This window comes from Solanum tuberosum, unplaced genomic scaffold (genome assembly GCF_000226075.1).
Source record: "Solanum tuberosum cultivar DM 1-3 516 R44 unplaced genomic scaffold, SolTub_3.0 scf00010, whole genome shotgun sequence".
Taxonomy (NCBI): domain Eukaryota; kingdom Viridiplantae; phylum Streptophyta; class Magnoliopsida; order Solanales; family Solanaceae; genus Solanum; species Solanum tuberosum.
This window is the reverse complement of record NW_006238936.1, coordinates 2,520,912-2,539,036: the sequence shown is the minus strand read 5'-3', so window position 1 is coordinate 2,539,036 and position 18,125 is coordinate 2,520,912. Positions and strand designations below refer to the sequence as shown.

Genomic DNA, 18,125 nt, shown 5'->3' with positions numbered 1-18,125 from the left:
ATGATAATGAGGTAAGTGCTTTGAAAGAGCACTATGACATAACACTTCATAAAACCTTGGCAAAGGTTCAGGTACCTGAAAATGAGGAAAAATGAAGAGATCTAGATAAATTATGTCGTATTGAAATTGATATCAAAATGACCGTCGACGGTATCTTTGATATGAAGTAGCACTCAATACTATAAAATGGTTACGAGGATCTTAAATTCAAATATGTCATATAGTGTGGATAGATAAATTATTGGAACTATTCAAGTATATTTTGTTTCACTTAGAAAAGTGATGTTTTTGATCTTATAGTTCATGGATCAAAATATAAATGTTGGTATGGTACAAATGAATCATTGCGAGAAAATATAACCGTAAGATATAATGTGCGGTTTGTGCCTCGGGGCATAAGGGATTTCACAAAAAAATTGACATTATTAAATGGAGATATATTCTCCAATGGTGGATGCAATGAGACTTGTTTCAGTCTGGCAATAGATGAAATACTTGAATATGCATAATGAACAGAGGTGGATCTAGGATTTGGAGGTCCTGGGTGCTACATGTTTTAAGTAAAGCGGGTCGGTTGCTTTAATTTTAGGTTACAATCGAGTTATTTATCTTTTTTCAATCTTTATAAACAAATCGATTAAACATGCATGTTAGTAATATTTTATTTTAGATATTATGAGGTTAAATCTAGCTAAACAATTCAATGTTTATTTCTTTTTAGGAATTAGTGGCCTTATTCGTTGAAACTTTGAAGAAAAAAAGAGATTTTTCATACTAAAATTTGAGCTTGTATAAACTATCTAATAGTGCAACTTAATATATTCATATTTCACTGACTTTATGTGTTGCAAAATATAACAAAGAGAATACAAATTTTAGTTTCAATCTAGTCATCCTACTTAGCAAGAATGTTGGTAAAAATCGAAAGAACCTTCAAATTAAAAGAACTCTAATAATAATATTCACCATTTTTAAAACTTATATTTTTTTATAACTACTATTTAAATATATTCTTAATAATATTTATGTCACGTTCATAATTCAGTACTCATTAATTGATAAAAAAATAAACACCCGAACTCATATCAAGAGATTAATAATTAGTGAAAGAGAAAGTAAAAAAACTTAAGAATTAATTATGGTGAATAAGAGTCCATTTGAATTAATAAAAAATACTTGTAAATAATTAAGAATGAATGGAAGGAAAAAAAAAAAACCTTCCCACATTAATTCAATGACAAAAAAAAAAAGAATGAAATAATTAAGCTTCCAAAAAAATTAATGCTGCAGACGAGGTTCGAACCTGCGCTGCCCATGTGGCAATTGGCCTGCTTTGCCAATTGGATTATTCACCATATTGTTTAGTGGGTGGCAAAGAAAATATATATTAATCTTCTTATACATATATACATATATATATAAAGTTTTTTCCGAGATCAGTGAGTGCCGTGGCACCCCCACAGGTACCCATAGATTCGCCCCTGATAATGAATGATTATTATGTCTAATTAGACGACGAATGTTGCATGAAAATCCTTGAAGGATTTAAAAGGTCTTAAAGCAATTCCATTGAGTACCCAATGGTTTTGTGACTGCTTAACACAGAGAAAGAATCTTTTTGATATCATGAAAATGATTTAAAATGTCATGTATTTGTGCAATTGGTGCACTTACCGATTGTTGGTTATGCAAATGCTAGAAGATTATTTGATATACATAACGAAAGTTATGTGGAAGGATTTTCATATTATCATTCAAGTTATGACAAAAAACTAACAAAGCAAGTGACTCAACATATAGAAGATGTGTGATTTTCTTTCAGAAGAAAAGACGAGCTTCAATAAAATTGAAATGATCAATCCCCGAGTAAGAAATGATTTGATTATGTAGATGCAGAATATTTATTTGATCTGCATAAAGCTCGATCGCAAATGGACTATTATTTACATATGGAGACACAACGATATCTTGGAAATTCAAAGAATCACATTAGTAACCACTTCTTTAAATCATGCAGAAATAATATTGATCTATGAATAAAATTGGGAGTGTGTTTGGTTGGAATCATGATCTATCATATTCAGAAAATATGTGATTTTCTTTTGAAAAGGATATTCCAGCCACCATATATGAAAATGATATATAGCTCAATTGAAGGGAGTATACAATCAAGGGAGATCGGACAAAGTATATTTCACCAAAAGTTTTTTTCATACATGATCTTCAACAAAATGGTGAGATGGACGTTCAAAGATCCATTCAAGTGATAATCTTGTAAACTTATTCACTAAAGATTGCAAACATCAATATTTGAGAAGTTGTGATACCAGATTGGAATGCATTGTTTTCGAGATATCAAGTAAAAATTTTATCAGGGGGAGAAAAATACGCGTTGTACTCTTTTCCTTAACCATGGTTTTATCCCAATTGGGTTTTCCTGGTAAGGTTTTTAACGAGGCAACATTCAAAGCGTATTAAAAGATATGTGTACTCTTTTTCCTTCACTAGGATTTTTTCCCACGTGATTTTTTCCTAGTAAGGTTTTAATGAGGCATATTATCTATGGACATTCAAGGGGGAGTGTTATAAAATATTATAGTGTGGATGTGTTTTTTCCTAGTAAGGTTTTAACGAGGCATATTATCTATGGACATCCAAGGGGGAGTGTTATAAAATAATATATTGTGGATGTCCACTACATCAAGAATTTACTCCATTACTTTTCTCCATTATGCAGATAACCATAACCTCCATAACCTCCACCTTTATAACCATTATTCTTGTAACATTTCACTTCCATAACCTCCACCATTATATTAATGTTAGTGTCATGTTTATGACTAACCTTTTGTATGCCTCTATGTTACACTATAAATAGAGACATAAGGGTTCATATTGTATAGACCTGAAGATTTAGTGTACACTTGAAAGAAAGAAATTATCTCATATTGTTCCTCTTGTCTTATATTCTTCTTGTCTTCATCTTTATATTATTCTTTTATTCTTAAGTTTTATAACATAGTGTTATATTTAGGTTTGACTCTATTTTATGTAACCACAAACTTAATGTGATTGCGTCATTACTTTATTTTATTATCATCTTGCCTTAATTACTTTTCGGTTAATAATCTTATTTACCTTTAACTCTAAATTGTTTTAATAATAACTCAATATCATACTCTATTTTTACTTCATAGTATGATTATTCTTTAATTATCGGGTGACTTTATAAAATATCGAGAAATATATAATTTATTAGAATATTATATTAGTTAAAACAATACATTATAATACAATATTGATATGTATAGACAATTTGAAATAACACCATATCAAGAAACATCAAACTATCTTAGGTTTATTCATTTCAATTAAAATTTCCAGTACATTTAGAATAGAAGGAAATGCAGACAGAACATACTTTTTATTTTTTTTGGAACAGGAAACACACAACCTCTGTCACAGCCTATGCCCTTCGGAGCACTTTTTGGTAACCTAAGCTGGATTCGATTCACCTTCCAACCACTCAACCATGCCCTTGCGGGCAACAAAACATAGTTTTATTTCCCTTATTTTTCAGATACTCAACAAAGCTAACAATGTAAGAAGTCTGAAGCTGTATATCTCCAAAAACATCAATAGCTTTTCTTGCTCTTTCTCTCATCTCTTTACCTTCCTCGGAAACCATGGCGTACATCAATGCCTTGGCTATATCCTTTCTAGTAAACGATCCGTTTTCTTCATTTCTCTCCACTTCAATTCCGAATCCTTTTTCTACTATCAATCTTGCATTCAGCCCTTGATCATGCACAAATGGCAAAACAACAAGTACATGTCCATGCTGTAGTGTTTCAACAATTGAACCTAGTCCCCCTTGAACTAGTGCTCCTCCAATTGAAGAATGTGCAAGAATTTCCTTTTGACGCGCCCATCCAATGTGCACCACGCCTTTCTCTGCATTCCTAGCCCTGAATCCTTCAGGCAAAGGATCCACATCATTTGAAGTAGTACTACTCCATTTAGGCTTTTGTAATATCCATAAAAATGGTAGCTTAGATAGTTCAATCCCATGAGCTATTTCATATACTTGATCTTTACTTGGTTTACACTCACTCCCAAGTCCTACGAATAAAACTGACTGGAAATTCTGTTGATTGAGCCATTTTAAGATCCTCTGCCACGATTGATCGCGATTGATGTTGAGGTCTACACATGATGGTGGTGATAGTAATCCAATTGGGATTATAGGCTTAGAGATGAGTTTATGCATCGCATCCAAGTAATCACCTTCGAATTCATTGCAGCTACGTATAGCTACAGCTCGACATGCTCTCAATACCTTGGCTGAACGTTGAGCGTATGATTCCCCTGAGGCGTCTTCTTGGAAAGACAAGGAGAAAAGCTCTGCTGCTTCATAACTCCGATAAGCCAACGTTGATGGAAAATGCAGCTTCTCAGAAACAGGTAATGTGAGGCTTTCAGGCATTGGTCCTGAAGCTCTAGCAGCAATCAAAAAAGCTCTTGAAGCAGCTGAGAAAACACTGAAGTGGATGATAGGGATATTATAAGCTTCAGCAATCTCAACTATCCAATTTTGAAAGAAGTCAACAATAATCCAATCAGGTTTTTGATCAGCAATGAACTTTTTGATCGGTTCTCGGAGTAGATCATAAGCTACTTTCAAGTACTGAATTTTTTCTAAAGGAAGATCAACAGAAGCCTCGGCGTCTTCAGGCAAAAGAGTGTTGTCATCAAGACTTGGCAATGGAAATTCCACTAGTTTTACAAGATGTGTTAAGTTAGGAGAAACTTTAGGGAGTCTTTGGATGTTTTTCGGAGTAGAAATGAATGAAACATGAATTCCTCCTAATTCAGCTAAGGCTAAGGAGAGATTGGAAAATGGAATAAGGTGACCAAATGCAGACCATGGTAGCATTACTACATGAACATTTTCACTCTTACTCATTTTTGTTCTTTATTTGCTAAGTAAATATTTAGTTCTACTATTTGTGTGAATGAGAAAAAGAGGTAGATAGATAGGTCTTTTATTTGAAAATTTTCGTTAAAAGTTTGTTGTACGAGGTTGGATCATGCATTATTATGAGTGTGATAACATGGGAATACTAAGAAGTACAAACTCCTACCTAGGATCTTGTTTGCTATGATCATGTGGCATGATTAGGACATGAGTGTTTGCTTGCAAATTCAATCACTAATTAAGTTTTGAATTAAGTTTTTGTTTGGGAGCTTCAAGTGAGTCAAGTACTAATAAAATGGAATTTTAAGTGGTAGACCTATACTGAATCAGATTATGTGGGTGCTTTTGGGAGCAAGAAAATCTATAGAACCAAGGAAATATTACAAGAAACATTTTCTATCAAAAGAATATTCATAAATCAGGCCCCAGATCTGCATGAACGCGGGATACTTTGTGCACGAGCTTCCCCTTTTTCTAACTGTGATCAAGAATCTGGTTAGACCATCTAAGAATCAATTTACTAGGAGGAAACAAATTAATTTTCTCTTGCAATTTCAATTTATTCCTTACAATAAGAAGTTCAACTACATTGAAGTTAAGTAGAACAAGATGGAACATTGATGGCTCTAATGATTTTAATCAGTAGATATTTCTTCTCTATCATTCTTCAGATACTCGACGAAACTAGCAACGTACGAATCATGAAGCTTTTGATCTCCAAAAATGGCTGCAGCTTCTTTGGTTCGAACTCTCAACTCTTCACCTTCCTTCGAAACCATAGCATACGTCAACGCTTTCTCTATCTCATTCCTAGTAAACGATCCGTGTTATGAACCAAATCCAATCCAATATGAATACCAAGGTCACAGAAATAGTTATTGGGCTGGCAAGAGCTATTGGGCTGAGAACAAGCAATAGGGCCAGGTTAATTTGGGATCCGGGTTGAGTAGTGGGTGTGGGAATGGTTCCATCAAAAGGGGTAGCGGTCGCTGATTCATGGGTTATGCTTGTTAAGAAAAGAATCTGATTCCTCTCATCTCCGTTCTTAGTCTAAGCTTCTCATCCCCTTCTATCTATCACTGTAATTTCTGATCTTCTTCCCCTTTGATTAACATTCTCAGTTTCGTTTTAAGGATCGTTAGCTATTACTTGCTTGTTGTTTCCATTTCTCAATTGTATTTTGTGCTCTCAGTGATTATAATATATATCCTTGTTGTGTAGTAACTTGAGTTGTTACAATCCGTCTTCTTCATTTCTCTCCACTTCAATTCCCAATCCCTTTTCCATCAGAAATCTCCCATTAAACCCTTGATCATACACAAACGCCAGAACAACAACAACATGCCCATACTGCAAACTCTCTGTTACGGAACCCCACCCACCTTGAACCAGACTACCCCCAATTGAAGGATGTGACAGAATCTCCTTCTGTGGTGCCCATCCAATGTGCACCACTCCTTTCTCCGCGGTCCTCTGTCGGAATCCTTCCGGCAGAGGATCCACTTCATCAAAACTACCCCAATTTGGCTTTTGTAGTATCCATATGAATTGTAACCCGGAGAGCTCAAGTCCGTGAGCTATTTCATCTACTTCCTCTTTACTCGGCTTACATTCGCTTCCAAATCCAACGAATAAGATCGATCCGGACTTCTGTTGATCCAACCATTTGAAAATGCTCTGCACTGATGTATCGCTGCTGAATAAGTTTGTTGACATTGATAATAATAATCCAACTGGAAATACAGGGTTATCGACAATTTTATGTAATGCATCTATATACACATCGTCAATTTCTTTGCAACTACGTATAGCTATAGCTCTACACGCAGAAAATATTTCAGATCCACGTTGAGCAAATGAAGCACTCGAGGCATCTTCTACATAACACATCGACATAAGCTCTAACGACTCGTACTTTCGATAAGACAAAGTAGACGGAAAATCCAGCATCTGAAATACCGGTGAGGTTAAAATTTCAGGAGCTTCTCCTAAAAGTGTTCGCAGCAATTGAGAAACCCGTTGCAGCAGCAGTGAAAATGCTGAAATAAATTATGGGGATCTCGTAATTTTCAGCAATATCGACTATCCAATGTTGTGCGAAATCATCTATGATCCAGTCGGGTTTTTCATCAGCGATGAAATGTTCTACGGGTTGTTGGAGGAGATCATAAGCTGCTTTCAAGTACTGGATTTTTTCAGCTGTAACATCGACAGAAGCTTCAGCATTCTGGGGCAAAAGTGTCTCGTCATCGAGTACTGGCATTGGGAATTCTACTAGTTTTACGAGGTGTGTTAAGTTTGGAGAAACTTTAGTGAGTCGTTTGATATTTTTCCTAGTGGATATGAAAGAGACATGTATTCCTCCGATTCGCGCTAAGGCTATGGCGAGATTGAAAAATGGAATAAGGTGACCAAATGCAGCCCATGGCAGCATTACTACAGGAACATTATCATCGTTTTTCATTTCACTCTACTAATTCCACAATATGTTTCAAATTGTGAAAGTTTATATTAGTTATACTACAAGGTTGGTTTCATCATGCATATATATTTGATGTGTATGCATTGGATGAAACAAAATTTCAGATGTAATTTTATTTGCTAGATTTGCATTGCTTGCACGTTCAATCAGTACTAAATTTTTTGCATTAATAAAGACTTTTTTCTTGGGAGATTCAAGGCAACAACTGAATTGGGATCTTAGCTAAATGGTGAACCAATTAGCACACAATCGTATCATGTGAGATGCTTTTGGGAACAACAAAGTAAACCGACTCCTTGTTTTGCAGAAATGCTTCCTTGTAAGTGAAGGTGTTAAAAGCGGACGGGGTAGGCCTAAAATCACATAGAAGGAAGTGTTTCGAAAAACCTATAAATGTTTTGGTATCAACGCAAACGTAACTAAAATAGGACACAATAAAAATAATAAAAGAAAAAGATCTATATAGATGATAGCTATTGGTTGCGAATAGACTTGTTAAAAGAATTTCACATATTATTATTATTATTATTATTGTTAATGGTCATATGATTCAGGCTTTGTAAACTTCTATGACCAGTCCAGTAATAACATTGCAGAAGCTAAGGCTTTATTGAAAGGGTATATTGTAACAAGGTGGAAGTATTGAAGATTAACCCAACTTTCTTTTATAACCCGTTGATTAATTCCCAAAAAAAGAAGAAAAACAATGTTATTAACAACACGAAAAATAAAAATAAAAACAAAGAAAACTTGCTCTTCAAACGCAGTTCAATAATGAATATGTTAGAATTCAAGCTGCAATTTTACGAGTTTGAAATTCAATAAACTAAGACCACATAGTCCCTAATAGTTATTTAACTCATAAGAATTGCACCCGATAGCCAATTTTTAACTAATTCTTTAAGATATATTAAATTTAAAAAAAATTATTTCACGTGTAGCTGATTTAACGAACTTCACACAAAAAATTTCAACTCCACCACCTCTTCAAAAAATTTGCTCAATGTTGGTTAACAAAGACTTCATAACACGATTAATATGTTTTCTTTTTTAATATTTTAATTATTATACTATAAACTCCCTTAAAATTTAATATAATTCAACAAAATTTAGATATTTTGGGACCCTCACTAACTACTTTCCAACGGAAATGACCAACAACTCATTAAACCACTCTTTGTTGACTCTCTTCCCTTAATTTTTTGCCACTTAGACATGCTAAATTTATGCTTAATTAGTTTCTATAATTTCATCTAACTTTTCAACAACATGAAAAATGTAATCCATATATACCTAATATGATGGAAATATATGTACCTAACCTAACATGGTGGAAAATACTATGTTATATTTTCTTGTATTATAACATGATTCATCTTGTTGAAGTTGATATATATCTAATGAATGAGTCATTGCGTATGATTCTTAGGAGTTAGGCAAAGTTGAATGATTTTTTGGTTTTAAAACAACTGCTTAGTAACTTCTTGTGATTGTTGGACAAAGATGAATATTTTTTCTTGATTCTATGTTGCACAAAAATAGTTTGATCAATTCGATGCAATAAAATAAAAAAATTGAGTGATCATAAACTAAATCAACCCAAAATAGCTATAACTATTAAAACATAATACAAAACTATACATATGAAACGATTAGACAAGAGGAGGTTGTTCAAATGGTAAGTAATATTTCCCACAAACGTACAGTTGTGGGAAATATCAAAACATGATACATGAAATATTACTAGTGTCACAAATGACGTGAGAAACATGATATGAATCCATACCCAAAAATTAGATATAGAAAGAAAATGAGATTGAATATGTCATTGTCTTAAGTTTTAGCTCCATATAAACAGTATATATTTAGACAATAAATAAATGTGTCACCAGTCATACTTTCAAACTTTTTTGCCTATATAAATCACTTGTTTGTGTTTGTATTTTAACCAAAAAAGCAACTCCATACACCCTATTCTCACTAAACAATAGAGTAGTCCTACAGAGCTCAAGTGAACAACCAAAACTTTCACTTCTTTCTTCTATGGTAAAGTGAAAAGTCCTCTTAAAAAAAAAGCAATTCAAAATGTTTGTCTTGTGGGATTGTCCTAAAAATTGTGAAAAATCATATCTAGCTGTATTTTTATATTCTAGAATAATGGTAGTGCTCCAGCCAACTTGCACACACTCTTTCACCAGTTGAAGTACTGAATAACTCTGTCCACTAAGACTTAAGCAAATGGGAAGAAACCACGTAGTGCTTTTTTATCTTTTGTCTCGCTAAAATTTTAAACCATATCTTGCTTTATTATATTCTTGCAGATGGTGAAGACAGATTGGCTGTTAGTAATCCTTCTAGGACTGGTGTTTTTAAGTCTAGAAGGAGCTGAAGGAAGAAAAGAGAGAATTCTTGGAGGATCCCCTTATGAGTTAGCATACTCAGCAATAAACTGCAGAAAGCACAGTGCATCCATAAAAGATTTTGGAGGAATTGGAGATGGAAAAACACTCAACACAAAGGCATTTCAAAAGGCAGTAAATCAACTGAGTAAATATGCATCAGATGGTGGAGCTCAACTAATTATCCCTGCTGGTCACTGGCTCACTGGTAGTTTCAATCTTACTAGCCATTTCACTCTTTTTCTACACAAGGATGCTGTTCTTCTTGCTTCTCAGGTACTAGTTTGATCTACTTGTTGCATTGGAATTTCAAACTTTGTCAGCTAAAACAGGAACTTAAATGTGAAAAAGAAAAAAGTAAATGTTGAAGAGTCTCAGGAGCTGTAAGCTTTGCTGTCTCGAGACCCCTACTCTAACTAAAGGAGCCCTACTGAATTTACGTTCCCAAATTACGACTAATAGTTTCACCTTTTGAACCACCAATCGCATTAAGCGACTGATAAAGTTGACAGAAGGGAAGCCTTGGTGTAACTGATAAAGTTATTGTCATGTCACAAGGAAGTCACAGGTTCAAACTGTGGAAACAACCTCTTGCAAAAAAATTTGCAAGGCCGTGTACAATAGTCCGGCCCTTCTCCCGACCCATGCATAGCGGGAGCATAATGTACGGGACTACCTTTTATTAGTCGCATTAAGCGATAAGGTCGGGACAAAACCTTATAAGGGGCAGCCCTCAACCCGATCATCCAATTCACTCCTAACAGATGGGCATGGTTTTGTAGTTAAAGCAGTTCATCAATATACTTGCTATTAATGAGTGTGATTTTAATTGGTTCAGGAGATAAACCAGTGGCCTGTGATAGACCCCCTACCATCCTATGGTCATGGGAGGGATGCACCAGGAGGCAGGTACATCAGTCTCATTTTTGGTACTAATCTCACAGATGTCATCATCACAGGTAACTATAAAGTCTTATTATAGACCAAATACTTCTATCCACCTTGAAGATGATGTTTTTTTTTTCTATTATTCAACAGTTTAAAACAGATACTTGTCTTTTCTGCATGATTAGGTGAGAATGGGACAATTGATGGACAGGGTGCTCTCTGGTGGCAACAATTTCACATGAACAAACTAAAATACACAAGACCTTACTTGATTGAACTCATGCATTCTAATAAAATTCAAATATCAAATCTAACCCTTCTCAACTCTCCTTCTTGGAATATTCATCCTGTTTATAGCAGGTAAATCTATCAGCCAAATCTTACATTATTTAACATATCATTTACTCTTTTCAAGTTTAACACAATCTTCATGCTTGTGAAATTTCAGCGATATCATTATCCAAGGCATCACTATTTTAGCACCTGTTACATCCCCAAACACTGATGGGATCAACCCAGGTCTGTTTTTTTTCTTTTCTAAAAGCATTTTAATAAAAGAAATCTAGGAAAACCTGATTCATCTAGTCTACTCTTCTTGTTCTTTAAATTTTCAGATTCTTGCACAAATATAAAACTAGAGGACAACTACATTGTATCTGGAGATGATTGTGTAGCAGTCAAAAGTGGCTGGGATGAGTATGGTATAAAATACGGAAAGCCAACAAGTCATTTGATCATCAAACGTCTCACTTGCATTTCACCTTATAGTGCAGCTATAGCATTAGGAAGTGAAATGTCAGGTGGAATTCAAGATGTGAGAATTCAAGACATTACAGCCATCCAGACAGAATCAGGAATAAGGATCAAAACTGGTGTGGGGCGAGGGGGCTACGTCAAAGATATATATGTCAAGGGGATGAAACTGCACACCATGAAATGGGTATTTTGGATGACAGGCAACTATGGTTCACATGCTGACACTCACTGGGATCCTAAAGCCTTACCAGAGATAAAAGGAATCAATTACCGGGATGTGGTGGCTGAGAACGTGTCAATGGCTGGCCAGCTAGATGGGATATCCGGGGATCCTTTCACTGGAATCTGCATGTCCAATGTAACAATTGGTTTAGCAAAAAAGTCCAAGCAAAATCCATGGGCTTGCACTAATATTGAAGGAATTAGCAGTAGTGTGCAACCTCCACCTTGTAAGTTGCTAGCTGATCAGGGCCCAAAGAAAAGTGGTATGTGTGATTTTCCTACAGAAAGTTTACCCATAGATAGCATAGAGATGCAAAGATGTTCTTATAGATTGAATCTCTGATAAGCTTTCCATACATGTAATAGTTCTATTACTTAAGTACCCATACTTTTCATGGCTACTTCAGAATACCCTCAATATTACACTACAAATTAAGGACTTCATGTGTGCTTTTTCAATATGGATGATTTCATGTTACACTATAAGAAGCAAAACTATGATTCTACAAACCGTGACTATCAACACATCTAAGAAAGACAAATCTCAAAGTTCATTTACCGGGAAGGAATTGTGAACAGCACATGTAAGATAGCAAATACACGCTTCTGGATATCACCTTGTAGCTGAGAAAGAATTTAGAAACACTAAAGAAAACTAGGTGATTGTTCATAAGAATACAAATCTACAATCACATAGGGCATCCAGACTGAAAAATACATAACTACTGTCAAACCACTTGAAAGCAAAGATAGGTCAAATTTTTAGGATAACAAGCTGTAATCACTTGGGATTTCCTAGTTCCACCAGCCAGAGAGAATCTGGTAACAAGAAGGAATTGGTACTTGGAACGTTCTGATCACCTTGAAAGACTAATAGGACAAATCTAACATAAGCTACTAACAGAACCATGAACTCGCCTCCACTGCATTTGATCTACTATTTCCGAGGATCACAGAGAAGTTTGATAAGTATCCTAAAAAAGTTATGAAACATCAGAAATTATAAAACAGCATCTCTCTCAGTGAGTTGGATCTGGATTAAAGTTCACAGATTCCCTCCAGATGAGCTCCTTGATATTTTCTTCAGTAAAAGATGGCTGCTCAAAGTCAAAACTGAAAGGCATGGGACAAACAGGCTCCTCATTGATATCATGAAGAGGTGCCAAGTAGGGGTGGCAGAGAGCTTCATCAACTGCAAAAGATGAATAATGAGGATTAGCAATGAAAGATCATTTTCAGGTTAAACCTTTTTATCAAAAAAGTATCTCACAACCTGATGAGTTAGAATTGACTCAAAGAGAAGTTCTCACAATCATCTTTACCTGTAACACGCCTGCTTGGATCAAAGACAAGCATTTTTTCAAGCAAATCAACAGCTCCAGGAGATGAATTGGGGAATTTAGCAGCAAATTGTTGCCTTGGGTACTGTGGGAGCTGTCTAACATACCTCCGAGCATTATCACTCCGGAGAAATCCAAGACTGGCATCATCAGGTGATCCTATGAGCTATTTCAAACAAGTAAAGGGGACGTATCAGGATTGAACTGACTGAATTAACAAAAGTGAACCTCTCTTTGTGCAAATTAACAACTAAATAAACAGCTACTTGAAAGAAATTCTAAGAAAAATACACTTGTATAGGCCAGATATCATACTATCTACGTTAAAGCATTAGAGACAGCAGTCCGTATTCATTGTTACTGTTTAGTTAAACTTATGGAGGTAGACAAACACACATAATGCATATTTACCTCTGTGATAAGTTTCAACTGGTGAACGTAATCCCTGCCAGGAAAGAGAGGCTGTCGTGTCATCATCTCACCCAGTATGCAACCAACTGACCAGATATCAATTGCTGCTGTGTATTCTGAACAATTTAGGAGCAACTCCGGTGCACGATACCACCGTGTTACAACATACTCTGTCATGAAATCTGTTTCAGATGTTGTCCTTGCAAGCCCAAAATCTCCAACTTTTAGGTCACAGTTTGCATTGAGAAGCAAATTGCTGGGTTTTAGATCACGATGCAGGACATTGGCAGAGTGAATGTATTTGAGTCCTCGTAATATTTGGTATAGGAAATACTACAAAAAGCAACGAGGAGAAGACCACTCATATACAGGAAGTACGTGATACAGACAGCAATCAAAGCATAGAAAAATCCCAAACGAATAGACCTCTTTACTGATGATTGTTCATCCTGTCATGCTTAGGGAACAAAACCTTCTAACCTATTTTTCTGATCATTCAGTAACAGGAAAAGAAACTTCGGATTTTTGAACACTCAACTCTGAAAAATTATAAAACTAGTTTTACCTTTTCCTCACAATTTGGCCTTACAGTGGATCTTTTTGTAATATCATACAAATCAGTGTTATATAAGCAGGGTCTGTGAAATATTGTAGTTTGTGGTATGAACAAGTTTCACACTGAGTGTCATGTGGATGCAGTGAGCACCACTACCTAAATGGAGTCCATGTACTATTAGGTAAGTGCTGAAACGCTTTCCAAGTACAAAACAAAATATGACATGGAGAGAGGGTAATTCATATACTTTGTACAAAGGGAAGTATAATATAAAGCATCAATGATCTACATACTGCAAGCGACAAAAACATGGATGATTGCATTATAGTGGAAAGTTCTGGCAAAAATATTTTTGCAAAAAATGATAATAATCTGCCTCTTACAGATCCAGAATCAGCTTTCTGCTTAGAGCAAGGGAAGGATAGATGCAACGGGCAACACATACTTGATTGCCTAGTTCAGGTGACATAAAAATTTGGAGTCTTCAATACACATTTTTGATTGCCTAGTTCAGGTTACATACAAATTTGGAGGCTCCAGTACACATCAGAAAGTTTAGCTTACCCGACAGTGATCATCAGTCAATTGTTGGTTGGAACGAATTATCTGATGAAGATCAGTGTCCATCAGTTCATAAATAATGTAGACATCATTGAAATTCTCAGTTTGTGGTGGCCTTATAATATCTTTAATGGCAATCACCTGTAGTAATCATAAAAGCTAAATATTATGATTCTAATAAAACTGATGTAGAATCATTTTTTAAGTGTAAATCCATTACTCCTAACACCAGAAAAGAACATGCATACCAACTATGTCTCAATCCCAAACAAGTTGGGGTCGGCTATATTATGAGTAAGGAATCAGTTACCATAAATGCACTTGCTTCCAATTTCTTGGCAGCAGATCCTATCCATAGGAGTCAATAGATCATTTTACTCTTAGTCATGGGTTAACCATGAATTGGAATTCCAAAAGAATTATTCACCTTAAACTGTAGGCTTAGGCATTTCTCCTAATTTAAAAGGTAATTTGATAACTATTAGCAAATGCGATAACCCTCGAGACATCTTTCCTTCCTTTCCTTTCTTTACTTCTCCACTTCGACTGAAGACACGAGGGGGGAGAGATAGGGTGCAGTATTCTTTGCTTTTATTGCCTACATTGCCGGAAGTCATGGAGAAAATATCCCTTTAAGCAATCAATTTCTATCTAAAAGGTGAATATAACTAGGGTCTCCAATTCTTACTGGTGTCATCCCGTAATTATTTCAGTAAAGCAAGATAGTAGCTCTGGAGGCCTCAAATCTCTCTCAGATCAACCATCTCTGGCCCATAATGTCTTCAGCCTACTCTGGTTATTGGTGACGCAGTTTACAACCAAACCATTCACCCAACCCAACCCCCAAGAAGAGAAAGAAGGGGAAACAACAGTGCATTACATCCAGTAAAAATGAAAGAGAAAAGAAGGAATGGAAACAAAAAGAAATACACAAGGATTGCTCCTTGCAAATCATTAGGGAACAGTAATGCTGCCACCTATAAACTGCAATGACATGAAATACCTAAGTTATATGTTGTGATACTGAATAGCAAACAGAAAAAGACCAGCACAAAGGTAACAGATAAGTCAGTTGCTTGCAAGTAAATGAGCAAGGTAACAAGAAAGTCAGTTTTCGATTTGTGAAGTAATGTCAATACTCACATTGTCATGACCCATGTGACGAAGAAGCTTTATCTCTCGTAGAGTCCTTTTTGCATCTATTCTATTATCAAATGCATTGCCAATCTTCTTGATAGCTATTTCCTCACGTGTTTCCGAATTCAAAGCGGCACTGAGGAAAATTTAAAAAATCACATTTTACCTTCACATAGTAGATACTAAATATACAGAGGAAAAGAACAACATATAAGATCCTCGGAAAAGCAAAAAGCAAGAACTTTTATTCTCTCTTGCTAAGGCTCCACTCAATAACACCATATATATTATTAAGAGTGAAGTGATTAGAGAGAAATTCTAAGCTTTTAATCAAACTGGTAAGACAAAGATTCAAGCCAAACTAATTTGAGCAGATAATTTCATGCGAACAGAAGCAGCAATCCCATGAAGTCACTCGAGTGCAAGACTATTGCATATAGTTGTGTACCATGGGACATAAATAAACTAAGAATTAAAGTAACATAGATACATGAAAATCATTTCCCTATATGACAGCAAGGAAGAACAGCACACGGGTAAGCATACTTGCTAAACTTCAGCAGCAAAAAGTTCTAAGTTAAATGCCAGCTGATTCATCATAAGATACCTAGTATCTGTCTTGTATCAGGAAATGATGATTTTCTTAATCAGGATTTAGAATATCTCTGCCTCTTTTTAGCACATCAGTTAGTAACTTTTCAAGCAATGTGCCCATTGTCCGAAGACCAAATTCAGCTAGTCAAACCTTTCTTCACATCAAGGAGGTCATTTCCAATTTATTTATTTTTTGGGTGAAGACGGAGGTCATTTCCATTTTTCTTCAGCTACGTGCCAATTCTTGCATTTAGAACATTAAGCTTCATTTTATTCTTCCAAATTCCTATCCTAATACAATTCAACGTGAGACCTTTCAACATCTATGATTTTAAAATCATATTTAATCTCGTATCTATTTGTTCACTGGGTAACAAATTCGCCTAATTAATTTTTCGATATCTGAACTAGCATTATTTTTTAAATACCTAGCTGGCTAATACTTGCCAAATTTCACAATGTAGTTGTCTTATTCGACGGATACAATATTAGCCTAATTATGAGCAAAATTTGCACCAAAGTAAGTGGACTAATTAGAGAGGCCATTGACAGCATAACGAATTAAAGATCCTATTCCTATTATATAAGCTTGTGCAAACACTTCTGTCATGCAGTAGTAAACGTTGTACTCCTAGTTTCTTGAGCAATTAAATTTCTTCTATTTAGACCCAAAGAAACCACACCAGTTGACTAAATATCAGATTTCACAGTGCCACAGCTATTCAGTTTAGGATATACCTATAGGATTTGCAGTGATAGCTTCAGCTATGTATTAACAAGAGAAAACAAACAACTAAGCATGATACAAACCCACATTACTCACTTACCAAACACAACCTAAGGAAGTCATAAGTAACCCAGTTCAATTTTTTGATGGCTCACAGAATTCCACATTACACCAAATGCAAGCAATTTGGAACCAAATGGTACCCGGAAAACACAATTTTTTTCTATCAAGATGGTGGCTGGGCCTCATATAAACTAATCCACGGGACAAATTTCTTGCCAAGCACAGGCGCGGATCAACTTTACCACCAAGGCATGGGCATATAGGCTCACATTGAGTGTTCTAGATGAGATCACAACCTGGCATTACCAATTTGTTTCTCTTATGTCTCAAACACTCATGCACCCGATCAAAACTCCCACACGAAACAATCACTAAAAGCATAAAAAGGACTAGAGAAAACAACAAGACCCTTGAAATATAAAATCCAAGGTCAATGATTACAATCAGGGACAACCTTAGTTCCTCATCAGAGATTATAACCTAAACCAGGGGCAAGTAATACACTTTAACACACATAAACTTACACACCCATAACCCATTTACAAAGAAAAATGAAGATGTAATTCAAATTCAAAGTAATTGAACCCAAGAACAGATATTCTTACCAAACGATGCCATAAGCTCCACGACCCACAGGCCTAAGGGGAACATACTTTTTGGAAACTTCAAAAAGATTACCATACACATTATACTGCATATAACGACCCCCATGAGTTGGAACTCCACTGAAATTACTTTGGACACCATGATCACCTAAACTTGCCTCCATAGTAAATCAATTCAACAAGTCAGAAAAAAAACTGATTTTTTAAAAAGAATATGAAATCTTGGGCAAAACCCACTTCAAAGAAAGTGTTTTTTCCAAGTTCCAGAGAATTTGAAGGGCCAATTTGTGTCGGTAGACTTGCAAGAAGAAGATGTGAAGAGCTCTTTTGACATTTCTTTGAGTGGTGACCTTCTTCTTCTTTTTTTTCTTTTTTTTTTCTTCTCTCCTTGGAATAGTCTTCTTAA

General features: G+C 35.4%; 4 protein-coding genes across 4 annotated transcripts; 1 reads left to right on the top strand and 3 right to left on the bottom strand.

Moving 5' to 3' along the window:
* Positions 1 to 3,526: 3,526 nt before the first annotated feature.
* Positions 3,527 to 4,966, bottom strand: LOC102583244 (putative UDP-rhamnose:rhamnosyltransferase 1). Its single transcript, XM_006339732.1, has one exon. The coding sequence runs from the start codon at positions 4,964 to 4,966 to the stop codon at positions 3,527 to 3,529; it is 1,440 nt and encodes a 479-aa protein (XP_006339794.1).
* Positions 4,967 to 5,613: 647 nt separating this feature from the next.
* On the bottom strand, positions 5,614 to 6,928 carry LOC107062243 (putative UDP-rhamnose:rhamnosyltransferase 1). The gene is made up of 2 exons (XM_015312641.1): positions 6,216 to 6,928; positions 5,614 to 5,788 (listed from the first exon to the last, which is right to left on the bottom strand). Exons 1-2 carry the CDS (start codon positions 6,926 to 6,928, stop codon positions 5,614 to 5,616), a joined length of 888 nt encoding a protein of 295 aa, XP_015168127.1.
* A 2,426-nt stretch (positions 6,929 to 9,354) lies between these two features.
* LOC102581240 (probable polygalacturonase) lies at positions 9,355 to 12,167 on the top strand. The gene is made up of 6 exons (XM_006339557.2): positions 9,355 to 9,506; positions 9,782 to 10,135; positions 10,698 to 10,818; positions 10,933 to 11,107; positions 11,196 to 11,266; positions 11,362 to 12,167. Exons 1-6 carry the CDS (start codon positions 9,504 to 9,506, stop codon positions 12,066 to 12,068), a joined length of 1,431 nt encoding a protein of 476 aa, XP_006339619.1. The 5' UTR covers positions 9,355 to 9,503; the 3' UTR covers positions 12,069 to 12,167.
* Positions 12,168 to 12,258: 91 nt separating this feature from the next.
* Positions 12,259 to 18,125, bottom strand: LOC102580899 (mitogen-activated protein kinase homolog MMK2). The gene is made up of 6 exons (XM_015312004.1): positions 17,720 to 18,125; positions 15,737 to 15,866; positions 14,597 to 14,734; positions 13,477 to 13,809; positions 13,048 to 13,231; positions 12,259 to 12,917 (listed from the first exon to the last, which is right to left on the bottom strand). Exons 1-6 carry the CDS (start codon positions 17,881 to 17,883, stop codon positions 12,745 to 12,747), a joined length of 1,122 nt encoding a protein of 373 aa, XP_015167490.1. The 5' UTR covers positions 17,884 to 18,125; the 3' UTR covers positions 12,259 to 12,744.

What these genes read in the sequence shown, in the direction of transcription:
- LOC102583244 (XM_006339732.1), bottom strand. Translation starts at nt 4,966, where the DNA reads ATGAGTAAGAGTGAAAATGTTCATGTAGTAATGCTACCATGGTCTGCA.
- LOC107062243 (XM_015312641.1), bottom strand. Translation starts at nt 6,928, where the DNA reads ATGCTGGATTTTCCGTCTACTTTGTCTTATCGAAAGTACGAGTCGTTA. An exon ending in AGAAATGAAGAAGACGGATT is followed by an intron (nt 5,789 to 6,215) that starts GTAACAACTCAA and finishes ATCGTTTACTAG; the next exon opens with GAATGAGATAGAGAAAGCGT.
- LOC102581240 (XM_006339557.2), top strand. An exon ending in ATTCATCCTGTTTATAGCAG is followed by an intron (nt 11,108 to 11,195) that starts GTAAATCTATCA and finishes GTGAAATTTCAG; the next exon opens with CGATATCATTATCCAAGGCA. An exon ending in CACTGATGGGATCAACCCAG is followed by an intron (nt 11,267 to 11,361) that starts GTCTGTTTTTTT and finishes TTAAATTTTCAG; the next exon opens with ATTCTTGCACAAATATAAAA.
- LOC102580899 (XM_015312004.1), bottom strand. Translation starts at nt 17,883, where the DNA reads ATGGAGGCAAGTTTAGGTGATCATGGTGTCCAAAGTAATTTCAGTGGA. An exon ending in AGTTGAAACTTATCACAGAG is followed by an intron (nt 13,232 to 13,476) that starts GTAAATATGCAT and finishes TGTTTGAAATAG; the next exon opens with CTCATAGGATCACCTGATGA. An exon ending in TCCAAGCAGGCGTGTTACAG is followed by an intron (nt 12,918 to 13,047) that starts GTAAAGATGATT and finishes CATCTTTTGCAG; the next exon opens with TTGATGAAGCTCTCTGCCAC.